This window comes from Conger conger, chromosome 4 (genome assembly GCF_963514075.1).
Source record: "Conger conger chromosome 4, fConCon1.1, whole genome shotgun sequence".
Taxonomy (NCBI): domain Eukaryota; kingdom Metazoa; phylum Chordata; class Actinopteri; order Anguilliformes; family Congridae; genus Conger; species Conger conger.
In genome coordinates, this window is record NC_083763.1 from 28,771,245 (window position 1) to 28,784,110 (window position 12,866).

The 12,866-nt window shown below is 39.1% G+C and overlaps 1 protein-coding gene across 1 annotated transcript; it reads left to right on the forward strand.

Moving 5' to 3' along the window:
• Positions 1-8,775: 8,775 nt before the first annotated feature.
• On the forward strand, positions 8,776-10,900 carry LOC133127736 (C-C motif chemokine 20-like). The gene is made up of 4 exons (XM_061240851.1): positions 8,776-8,928; positions 9,164-9,266; positions 9,831-9,908; positions 10,420-10,900. Exons 1-4 carry the CDS (start codon positions 8,850-8,852, stop codon positions 10,442-10,444), a joined length of 285 nt encoding a protein of 94 aa, XP_061096835.1. The 5' UTR covers positions 8,776-8,849; the 3' UTR covers positions 10,445-10,900.
• Positions 10,901-12,866: the final 1,966 nt, after the last annotated feature.

Consider the following 12,866-nt stretch of genomic DNA (forward strand, 5'->3'; position numbering starts at 1 on the left):
TGTTGATATAGACAGCAATTTAGTTCAGTTGGTCAGGGTACTTCGTTGAAACAAAAATCTGCATACACAACGGCCCTGCAGGGCTGGATCTGCTCATCCCTGGCTTAGAGGAAGGCCTCCAAACTACAAACAGAGAAAGAGTCTCACACACACACACACACACACACACACACAGACACATACACACACACTCTCTCTCTCACACACACACACACACACACACACACAAAGCCACATGCAAACACAATTCAAGGTGCCTGGTCAATATTATTCATGTGATACCGCCTTTTTTGAATGTCCCCTTTTTAATGTTTTGATTTACCTTAACTTCCTTAACTTTCCTAAACTATATTCATGTTATAAAGAATGAGTGTGTGTGCACGTGTGTGTGTGTGTGTGATTGGGTGTATGTGCGTATAGGACTTCTGAGATCACTGTTGGGTTTTCCCCATTTGTTGCTACACTGGTTTAACTTCCTGTTTTACCTCACCTGCAACCTTTGGCACTTTACAAAGGTTTGTGTCTGCTGACATCACCAGATCTGTTACCTCATCACTGGCACGCTATGAATAAATCACTGATCGCACGGAATAGCAGTTTATTACAACTCAATTATCCATTGTTCTTACAGAAATTACAGAAAAATTAAATTGTACAATAGGCAGTAAGTATTAATACTAATACTGTGGCACGTCTTATTCAAAACCATTATCTAATGAAATACTGCTGGCTAAAATCTTGTTAAAGTCTCTAAAACAAAGTTGGTGGACTATTTTCTCCATGGGGGTATATGCTATGTGGGCTGAGGATTTTCCTCAAGCCATATTGTATATAATGATATAGATAAGCAGAATGTCATTCAGGTCTGGTGTCCTATTGCAAGGTCACATGGACTGCATATTACTGACACTCCTGCTATATTGTTATGTCATGCCCCCCTGCTGCATTTTAACATTTTCCCCTTTTGCCTTCCAACAGTTTGATTGGTGGGCGTGGTCCCTCCACAAGCGGCACCTGGAGCTAGTTCAATTCCGGGTTAAAGGAGCTCCAGTGTTGCTGCTTGGGGGGCAGTAATATCACACCTGTCGTAGGACAGACGTTTTGGTTGGATTTTTGCACCCGCAACATTACTACACTGACTACATGCAACACTACACTCATACTGATCTCTCATACCCCATAGTAACTTACTTTGAATAAATAATTGGTCATCTCGTAAGCCTGGTGTCTCATGTCTGATTTTCCTGTTCACGACTAAAATGAGCCAGTCGTAACAGTTACTACAAACTTCCACAAAACTGCAGATACATGATATGCCAGAAATATTTTTTAATGAACATTTCAAAATTGAAAATACAACTGTTTTCAGAAGGTTTAATTATATGATTACACTTGTATAATGTAAAAAAAAATATATCAGGAAAATCACCATAACACGGCCGCAGGAAATAAATGATACAAAAATGTATATAAAAATAAGTTCAATGTTTAGTAATTAGCTTAAATTCTGTGTAACTAATAACTTGGTTCAGTATTAGCAACTGCAGTGCCTTACAGACAATACATACCATTAAGTCAAGTTCACTTCAATGAATCATCAAATTTAGACACAACAAACTCAGCATGTTTTGTCTTCCCTTGGAAATGTTTACAAGCATATAGTTGCAAATTGTTTCTTGAAATAAGGACAGACACACTGTGTAACTCACAATATAATTCAAAATATCATCCTGTACAGTTTCCTGAAGATGTCACTACACACAGCAGGTTTTCTTCCTCCCCGCATTAAGTTTTGTATTAAGCTTTAACTTCTTTGTTCTCCTTCTGTAAAGCAAAACACAATAGCAGTCAATTTCTTCTCCCAAATCATCTACAAGGACTTTTTGTCCACGACTTCTGAGGTCAGCCAGTCTATAGTTAATTACTCTTTAATCACTGGTGTTTGCGGGAGAATGTGTACATCTGAGGTGCAGGGTGGGTGGGTTACCTGTCCCTGACGGCTTTGAGGATTTCTCTCACTAACTTCGAACTTGGGTTTGAGCATAAGTTTCGCCCACATTCCGTGCGTAGCCTGCATTAGATCAGGTGACACAGGTTATCACGCCGCTCTAACTGACCCAATTGCATTGCATCATTCCTGAAACACAATCAAAGGCTGACACCAATCAAATCCAGGAAACAACCCCTTTGTGCAGTGCCATCACCTCAATCAACTCCTCTCTGGCATTATCTCAAAACTACTTGGAACACAGATAAGACCTTCCAATCCTCAGCTCAAGGCTTGCAAAATTGTGGCAAGTTGATTTTGTGACTGAAGAAAGACTGTACTGTATCTGCTTCATTGCTTAAAATAGATATAGTACAATAAGAATAATTAATATTAGCAGAACATTGAGAAGGAGAAATAGAAGCAGAATAACATTAATAATAATAAGAATAAAATCAGAAACAAACACAAAATAACCCAGGTTTGGGACTTTGTGAAGTTGTCCTGTATGTGAATTTTGTGCAGGTATATGGTAAATGGCTGGCATTTATATAGCGCCTTTATCCAAAGCGCTGTACAATTGATGTTGTACAATTCACCCATTCACACACACACCAACAGTGGCTGCCATGCAAGGCACCAACCAGCCTGTCAGGAGCATTTTGGGGTTTCTATCAGGCACTCAGAATGGGGGATCCAAAAGCATGACCACGACTTAAGTTAGCAAAGTCTTTATTTACTCAATGCAGTTTGAACAAGTGAAGGTCAGAAGCCGGCAAACAGATACAGCAGGGATAAGGACGTTTGTAATAGATAGACCAGGAAATATGTCAGATTTCCAGCAAACAGATATATCAACTGTAATCCAAAGAGTAGTAGTGGCCACAGGTGAGGGGCTAATCAGACAAAAATACAATCCAGAAACAAAAGTCGAAAAACAGAAACAGGTCGAAAAACTACGGGTCAGAATCAGACAGACGGAATAAGCTAAACTTGGAGGTTGGGGACAAAACAGGTCATAACAGGTATTAATCAGAAAACGTATGGCATGAACACATAACAATCTGGCAGGGAACTGAACAAAGTGGTTTAAATAACAAAGGTAAAGAGAGGGAACGAGAATCAGGTGGGGAAACAATCAGACTTGAAACAGGTGAAACGAATGAATGAAGTGAAATGAACTGACAGGGTGGCTACGGTGTGCACAGAGGTAACAAAAACACAGAAATGCTAACAATATAGACCGAATACAATACAATGACAACACAAAACCTAACAGTTAGGTGTCCTGCTCAGGGACACTTCAACACAGCCCGGGTGGGGGATCTAACAGGTGACCCTCCAATTGCCAGACAACTTCTCTTACAGCCTGAGCCAATGTCACCCCTCTATGTGGTGGTGGGATATAGAGTACAGGTATAAAGAATGCCTACTCTACTCTGCTATATGTACTAAACGGGAACCGGGAACCAGGCTTTTAACTATAATTATTTTAATAGGCTTGATTCCCCAGGTTGTCTGACAAAGTAAAATGTAATATATTGCAGGAATTTAATTCACTGAGGCTTGGTTGTGTATCACCGTTAATAGTACCAAATGTAAGTGACTGGAATGTCACATAACACTGTGTAAGCACAATGAAAATGGAAACTATTGGAGAGAAATGGCAGGACTCACACAACAGCATCTATTGAGCACACTCCTCTGTAATGTTGTTTCCTGTAACCTTGGATGCACTCCAAAGGCAGCTTCTTCAAGACAGATGGTCTGGTGTAACGTGTGCAACAGCTGCCGGCTCCTGGAAAATAAGCAATGAAGTCAGACATCAGACTGTATTTTGTGGAGAGTTCTGCACAGGACTCCGGATTTGAATATGGGGTCAGCCACTTCAAGATTCTTTCTGAGCAGTAGTCTTACTGTATCTTATCACACAACGGTACAGACTAACAGGCATGAGTTGACCCGTAGCATTATGTTTGTATAGAAAGGGTGGCACTTTCCAATAAGGTCACATGAATTGGCATGAACGAATGTAGTTGTTAAAGTACATACTGTACCTCAATAAAGCTGTGGGTAAAAACATTCCATCATGAACTCAAAGGAATAGAAGTCATAAAAGTCAAGAAAAATGTTTTGTCCAACAATAAAATGAGAGAGAAAGAGAGAGAGGAGGGGAGAGTTCCAGCTTACTTGTTGCATCTGTTGTGTCTGAGACTAAAATCACTGCCAGTAACAGGACTCCTCCAGCCAGGCTGATTGAAAAGGTCTTCATTCTGTCGCAGTGACGTTGAGTCTGGTGCGAGCGAAAGCTGAACAGTAACTTAGCACTGAATGTTTTCAAGCTCATGTTAAATACACCTGACAGGTCCGGCCCACATATATCCCAAACTTATTAACAGGCTGCAAGTGACATTGCTTCTGAGAACTTTGAACAAAGTGCATTCTGGACACTTGTGTGGGCCGAATGCCAGGGGTTTTTTGGATCGCTGGACAGTAGTTGTCTAGTAGAAATGTTTGTGTGTGTGTGTGTATGTGCATGTGTGTATGCGCATGTGTGTGTATGTGCATGTGTGTAGGCGCATGTGTGTGCTTGTGTGTGTGTGTGCATATGAGCATTTTTGTGTGCGTATGTGCTTGTGTCTGTTGGCCAGGGGCCCTCACACGGTGTATTCTGCTGCTGGTATGGAATGCTCAGGATGAGTTGAAGTGTAGAGGAAGTTAAACATTGAAGCACAAGGGGCTTCCCACCTTAATTAGTACATACGACATTTAATGTTATATCCAGCTTGTTGATCTGATATTATTGTTTCTAATAGCTTTATAATTTGTCCTCATTAACTTTCTTTGGATTTCCATCATTGACTCCAATCAATCATTGCATAGTACTACATTCATTTTCATAACATTTATACAGTGGGCTCCAGAATTATTGCCACACCTGACTGAAAATACTTCAGAAAAACAAACAATATGATTACTGAGATAAACTCAAAATGCTGCACATGTGAAAAATCCTGTACTTTATTAATGTTTCAATGGAACCAATCAAAGTCAAACTTTCATTTAATAAAAAATAGATTTCACCAAAAACAAAGGTCCCAGAATTATTGGCACCTCTGATTTATTACTTGGTGCATCCACCTCTGACAAGGATAACAGCATGGAGTCGCATTTGGCGGTATTTTTGACCATTCCTCTATGTAGATCCTTGCAAGATCCTTTAAATTCTTGGGTTTTAATTCAGTTCAACCCACAGGTTTTTGATTGAATTGAGGTCTGGTGCCTGAAATGGCCACAGCAGAACTTTTTATTTTGTCTCAGAACAATCTCTGTGTGGATTTTGAGGCTTTGAGTCATTGTCTTGCTGGAAAGTCCACCTACAGCCTATTCTCAGCCTTGTGGTAGAGACAACCAGATTGTCAGCCAAAATTACCTGATACTTGCTGTAATCCATTTGACCATTTTAGCCAGTGCCTCTGGACCTCTGAATTTGTGCATAGCCAGTCATAGCCATAATTCTGGAGCCCACTGTATGTCCCAGACATTATGGTGCCCTGAAATGGAGAGACTACTGTATGATTCAAAAGTGTGGTCATTTCTACAAGGTGAAACCAAAGTGTATAAAAATTCCCTGCAATAAAAGTTGAGAATGTACACTTTAACTACATGTGAATTTGATTGATTACAAATCTAAAGTTTACAAATGTACAGAGCCAAAACAGAAACAAAACAAGAACAAGAAAAATGTGTATTTGTCCCAAAACATCTGGAGCTCACTGTATTGTTATGAAAGCATTTTTTTTAAATAAGCAAATGAATGACAAAATCATTGAATATTGATTTAGATATTACACATTAATAGTGGATCTGTTGAAAAAAAAAAATCTTGATGACCAAGTTATTTTTCTGTTGCTAAAATGTCCTTTACTAGAGATCTGTAATGGTAATATATAAGCAAACAACCTACTGTGAACATCTGATTTACATTTCTCCCAAGGAAAGTGGGATGATTTTGCCAAATTGGTTTTCCAATTATTTTTGTCCCTCCGGACCCAGCTCTTCGCAAGTGTGCAGTTGATTGTGTCTCATTATCCGCCTCTTCTGGTATGATCTGCAGTTGTTTAGACAGGAAGGTCGGGCAGTGGATCTTAGACTTGACACAGTCACCAGTAAGGAATTTGTGTCCCCCATGGTGGCTATCTGTTGGTCCAGAAATCCCTGACTGGTAGAAAAGCTGTTTGTCACTCATTAAACTCATGCACAGTGAAACAAAGGAAAGGAAACAGATTATTATTAAAAGAGGGAGTACGTCACAGCAGCTTGTGCAAGTAGCTTTTTGACGTGCATCTGAACTTGTAAATCATGAAATTGGAGTAATTGGTAATTGGAGATGATCCAGGTACAGGGATCCAGGTATAATACAAAGTAACTCAGGTACTGTATAATAAAAGAATAATGAGTAATAATTGCAGAACAGGTGGCTTCAAGAGGTGGGAGTGTCTGCACTTGTATCTGCTGAAAATGTATCTGCTGAAAATGAAAAAGTAATTCAACATATTTAAAATGCCAGGCCATTAGCCACATATTGCTGGTATGTGGTATTGTGGTATGTAAGAAATGTGATATTCAAAGCAAATCTGGAAAATCCGTGGAATTTCCTTTCCAATATCAACAGCTAGTGCAACAGCACAAAGTCCACTGGACAAACAATAGAGGCTATCTGCATTACGTCAGAATACTCCCCCTTCATTATCTTTGACAGTCCATAGTGAAGAAGTCCTGGCATGGTTCAAGCTCAATATATTAGTACATATCAGTACTTTTTGTGTTTACAACAATGTTGATGAGTGCTATTTTTAGACCAGTCTATTTTTAGACCTGTGTAAAAGTAGACCACAATGAGGAAGTTCACTGACAAGCTTGCCTAACTGGCATAGTGATTTACTATTTGTCTACCCTACTACACTGAATTAAAAAGGGGAAAAGTAATAAGGTAGTTAGGTAGTGTGATTTGAGGTCTAAGACACATAAAATGTGTATACTCACATGATGTTACCCTGAGGCTTTAATACTGGCGGTCCTAACCCTCTGTATATGTGTGGTAGTGTCAGTGTAAAAAGTGATATTCAAATAAATATAATTTGTTTGAATCTTAGGTATCCCAGGAGGCAGATGGGATTTTGTTCAAGAAACTCAACAAAACAATTTGTTGTAAACAAAACCAAGCATCTTGAGTTCACCAAATTATGACTGGAAGAGAGTGCTATGGTTCGATGGGACCAAGAACATGTTGGCCATACACACCATCAACATTTTTGACGGCGAGATGGAATTCATACAGGGAGAAGCACCTCATACCTACTGTCAAAATGTGACAGTGGGTCACTGATGTTTTGGAGATGTTTTGATGCCAGTGGTCCAGGGGCACTATTTAAGATCAATGGCGTAATGAATTCAACAAAGTACTAGGCAATCTCAGCAGAAAATCTGGTTGTATCTGCTAGGAAGCTGAGTCTTGGTCATAGGTAGATTGTCCAGCAGGACAATGACTCCAAGCATAAATGAAAATCCACACAGAAATAGTTAAGTAACAACAATGTTCTCAGTCTCAGACTTAAATCCCATGAAAAACCTGTAGTCTGAACTGAAGAGGTGGGTATCCCCAGGATAGCAATGAATCAGAAAAGTTCTGCATGGATCCCTCTATGGTCTCTAAATTTATCACAAAATATAGGAAAAGACTCATGGCTGTCAGGGCTCTTTGCCAGGGGTGTTTGCACAAAGTATTAAACTGGGGTGCCAATAATAGTGGAACCTCTTTTTTGGGAAAATACATTTTGAAAATGAAGCTTATGTCAATAACTATATATTTTTTTAGTTTACAGCATTTTCTGTGCATATTTATCAAGGGTGCCAATAAGCCCATTTTGACTCAGGTCTGGCAAACATAGCAGTGTGAAGAATTGCGCTAATTAGCAAATCCAGGTGACTTTACTTTCTGAAACTGGATTTTCTGCCTCTGGTTCTGTGGCAGAAGGCAGAAGAGGTGAAAGACAGTAGCATAGGAGAAGTAGTGAAATGTTTACATGTTCTGCATCATCAATCACGGTATAAAATCCCTACGAACACGTGCCCTTGAGATGTCAAGCTTCCAATCTTGCCTCAGTTGTTTTGGAAAGTAGCAAAAGCAGTTCAAATATCATACAATGCATCTGAAACTTGTTTTTTTATATCAGTACGTATAACAGCATGTCTAAGGTGACAATGATTTCTCTCTGAATAAGTCTTGTTCTTCTGCATAGTGTAATAGAACATTCAGTTGCATGTTCAGTGAGTTTTTCTGAATGTGGCCTGAGATAATGTTGTAATTCCTCAATAAACATTGACAGATTGCATAAAAGGAAAAGTTCTTATCAGACTGGTAGCACATCATTGAATAGCCCTTTTGTCTCTGTTTACACGTTCCAAAAGATTATAAAATCCGCCCGCATGTTTATGCTCTGAAATTCCACTCAGTGATATTTGAGTGGAGTGAGCTTTGTGGTTTATGGTTGATGAATAGCATGAGTTGGAATATCACCATCAAGAGGAAGTAATGTAATAAAATCCAGTTCCCTCCCCACACGTCACACAAAGATGAGGGGGGGGGGGGGGGGGGGTGGAGCAAGCCATTTACAATAGCAAGGTAAAAAAAAAAAAAACACCATGACAAAAGCAAACAGGTTTGGAAAGTCCACCAGGTGCTCTATATAAGAGCGTTGAGATCCGTTGCAGGTGGATCAGAGCACAACCTGACGAGAGAGAAACACAGCCTGCTCCTCTTTTACTGTAGCCACAGACACACAGAGACTAAGACAGGAAGATGGTGAGCACCAGATTCATTGCTGTGACCCTGCTGGTCGTTTTCATCCTCCAGACCTTCCTTCTGCAGACAGAGTCAGGTGAGCTTTACTGCCAGGCCGTCGCACTGGCCGTCGTGTAGCAATTCCAACATTTCAGCCATGAAATGTGATGCTGTTGGGAGACTTGAGGGTTATTTACAAGACATTTGTCTTTTGTTTACTTTTCCCGAACCTGTGAGTTGTCATTACGGTGGATCTATTGTCCCTTCTTCTAGCTTCCGTGTGGCAGTTTCTGCAGTTTTTAAATATTTCTCTTTTTTTTTCCTCAAACCAGCAAGCTGTTGCCTTTCATATGCCAAGAAAACTCCGATGTGCCACAGGATGAAGGGCTTTACCATCCAGACAAACATGCGCAACTGTGACATGGATGCCATCATGTAAGTTATTCTCAGAGAGCTACACATGTATCTCTGGTCATTACTGGGTAGTAAGTGTAGAACAGTATATATCCTTATTGAATATCATGAGTTTCACTGTAATGTTACAGCAGTGTAGAGTAGAAGTGTTATTATGTAGGTTATTAAACAGCAGTGGGGGAAACAATTTTGTGCAAAGGTCTGTGGGATCAGAGGTTTCATTGCTGCTGATTTTGAGAATGAGACAAATTAACTGTTATCTGTGTGGCTTATAAGTGTGGCTTATCATATTTAGATATCCATATCCATAGAGTATTCATGTGCATGATTGAATTATATTTAATGTGTATTAGCGATCCTGCACAATATCCACAGTAAACAACAGACATGCGCAGATTCACAAAGGTTAAAAACGGAATCATCCAATGTGAAGCAATCTAGTGCAATAAATGCAATGCACTTAATAAAGGCAACTGATCACAGTGCAGTCAGACAAAGTGAACTGAGCAAATTGTCTGCTGAGCAAATTGATTACATTGTGATTATTTTCCATTGCTTAACCCTATGGTATGTGTGCCATTACAGCTTCCATACAAAAGCGGGCAAATTCATCTGTGCTGATCCATCAAAGAAGCTGACACAGATCACAGTCAAGTGCCTTAAGTGAGTGGCCTCTTCTTTTTCTATTGTGCATTTTATAGGATACACATGTTCTTGATAGATAGATCATTACATTTATATAACGCTTTCCTAGACACTGAAAGTGCTTACTGTGATGAGAGGGAAACTCGCCTCAACCACCAACAATGTGTAGCAATGTGAAAAGAGTGTCATGGGGTCTTTAATGACCACAGTGCGACAGGGCCTCGGTTGAAAATCTCATTTGAAAGACGGTGTCTCCTACAGCACAGTGTCCCCATCACTGCACTGGGGCATTGGTGACCCCTACTGGCCCACCAATGTACCATTCTGTGCAATAAAGTAAAAGCAGAAATTAGTTTCACATTCCTTTTGTAAATTCTGTGAATTGTTCCTAAACAACAAACACAAAGTTGAAAGAAAATTACTTCTTTAACTGCTGGAATTATCTTGGTATTTGTTTTTGTTTATTCACAACCTGGAAATGTAGTTGATATATTTACTTGACAATAAACACTGGCCTTTTTTTCTTCAGTCGGAGAGCGATGAATTTGTCTTGAGGAACCTTCCAGAACCCTCAAGGTCACACAATGCAAGGACAATGAAACAATTTAAGAAGATAAGCTCTTTTGATTGTTTTCTTTTTGTATGTTCTGCACTACATGAATTTCATTCATTTTGGGGAGAATTTTCTATTTATTTTTTTATTTTTGCATAAATCTGTTTGTGGTAATGCTGAAGGGTTCACCATTTCTTATCTGTTTTATAAACAGAAATGGTACAGTATTGCATCTGAGATGCTATGTTGCCATATTTTAAAAATAGACAAAATGAAAACATTTTATGTTTTAAAAGGGTATCACAAATTATTTTTGTGTTGACTTTCTTCTGTCTTCTTCAGAAAATGTTTAATCATATTGAAGTAAATCAATAGGTTTGTTTAATTTGAAAAAATTCTTATCAAAGTAAGTAATTCTGTGAATGGAAATATAATGAAGATATAATGAAGATATGTATATATATATGAAAGTTTATTATTATTATTATTATTATTATTATTATTATTGTTGTTATTATTATTATTATTATTATTATTATTATTATTATTATTATTATTGTTCTTGTTCTTGTTGTTCTTGTTCTTGTTGTTATTGTTGTTGTTAACTACAGTCAATAACTTTAGCAGTCCAAATAAAAACCACTGTTATTCTATCCCGATCCTTTCTTATGTCATATAGTGCTCTCTGGTGTTACCGTATGTCAAGCATCAATTGCTATTCAATGCTTGTGGCTAATTTACAGACTTAAGAGTTACAAAACTATGCTTCATTGCATAGTCCGTTTGCATTGTAATCAAATAATTTATTTCATTTCACTCAGTTAAATGTACCACATTGTTGTCATTCTGGGCTGCATTTCCCCGAGGCCTTCTTAATGCTATGTTGTTCGTAAGTTACATTACATTACATTAATGGCATTTGGCAGAGGCTCTTATCCAGAGCGACGTACAGTTTATTAGACTAGGCAGGAGACAATCCCCCCTGGAGCAATGCAGGGTTAAGGGCCTTGCTCAAAGGCCCAACAGCTGTGCGGATCTTATTGTGGCTACACCAGGGATCGAACCACCAACCTTGCGAGTCCCAGGCATGCACCTTAACCACTACGCTACAGGCCGCCCTACAAGTTGTACCTTAATCCTACCTTATACCTCTACCTTAACGTTTCAGCATGTTTCCAAAAACGTTCTTACATGATTGAACTGAATTGAATACAGGTGTGAAGTGTGAAGTGCCTCCTATAGACAGGGCTGGGAGTTAGGAGAGCACTACAGCCGCCACCACTTCTCGACCCTTTCACAGGAACAGCAAACACAGGAAATTCCCGCGTTGTTACTTCTGTGTGAAGGGGGTATAAGAGAACTTTTTAAAGCTGAAACAGACTGAAGCAGCTATGAACTCAAAGAGATGAGGCAGAAGCCCCATCCCTCCACTTGTGTCTCTCCTTGTACTATACCAGCAAGAGTTGGGCGCCACAATGGAAGGGACCAAGACACATTACATTATTGGCATTTGGCAGACGCTCTTATCCAGAGCGACGTACAGTTGATTAGACTAAGCAGGAGACAATCCTCCCCTGGAGCAATGCAGGGTTCAGGGCCTTGCTCAAGGGCCCAACGGCTGTGTGGATCTTATTGTGGCTACACCGGGATTAGAACCGCCGGCCTTGCGTGTCCCAGTCATTTACCACTGCAGGCTGCCCTGACACAATTCAAATCTGTAAAATATCTGACATTTTTATTCACTCTGATTTTTTTAGGCCATTATTGTATCCATTGTGTGAGGTGTACAGTAGAAAAAGGAATGCTCATGGAAATTAATGTTTTTTCCAGCAGTTGCAAGGTGTTTTGATATTCTTAAAATAAAAAAAGCTTATTTCTATTGAAGCACATTACCTCTTCTCATATTTACTGATATTACCATAGCATGCCAATGAACAAGTGAAAAAACTGAAAGTTACTTCAACCAGCTCATTAGAGAATTCCTACTGTAGCAATACAATTAGCAAGACAATTCTGTACAACAAAACATGGCCCATTATAGTGATATTCAGGTTTTTTTAATATCAAAAATAAATTATGCCAGATTACCAGAAGCAGTGCCCTGGCATTTTCATGGTGTCAGCATACTGTGCCTCCCAGAACTGAAAAAAAGTTGTTTTGTTTACACAGGTACAATAAATCACTTAATAAATTGTGAATAGTTGAAGGAAAATAATTTTAAGCAACATTCAAAAAACTTAATCTGACCCACAGAAAGTAGTTAAAGGATCATAATGTGGGGTGCTGTTTTAAAATATCAAATTGCTTTAAAATAGATTGACATGTACACATACATGGTTTAGTTGCTTAATGTAGAAGCTCCAGCACACTGGAGCCAAAACCCATAACATCCACACGCCATTCCTGTCCAATTCCAGAACATG

Excerpts from the sequence above, each read along its gene's own strand:
- LOC133127736 (XM_061240851.1), top strand. The coding sequence starts at position 8,850 with ATGGTGAGCACCAGATTCATTGCTGTGACCCTGCTGGTCGTTTTCATC. Across the intron at positions 8,929-9,163 it reads CCTTCTGCAGACAGAGTCAG|CAAGCTGTTGCCTTTCATAT; the intron begins GTGAGCTTTACT and ends TCCTCAAACCAG. Across the intron at positions 9,909-10,419 it reads ATCACAGTCAAGTGCCTTAA|TCGGAGAGCGATGAATTTGT; the intron begins GTGAGTGGCCTC and ends TTTTTTCTTCAG.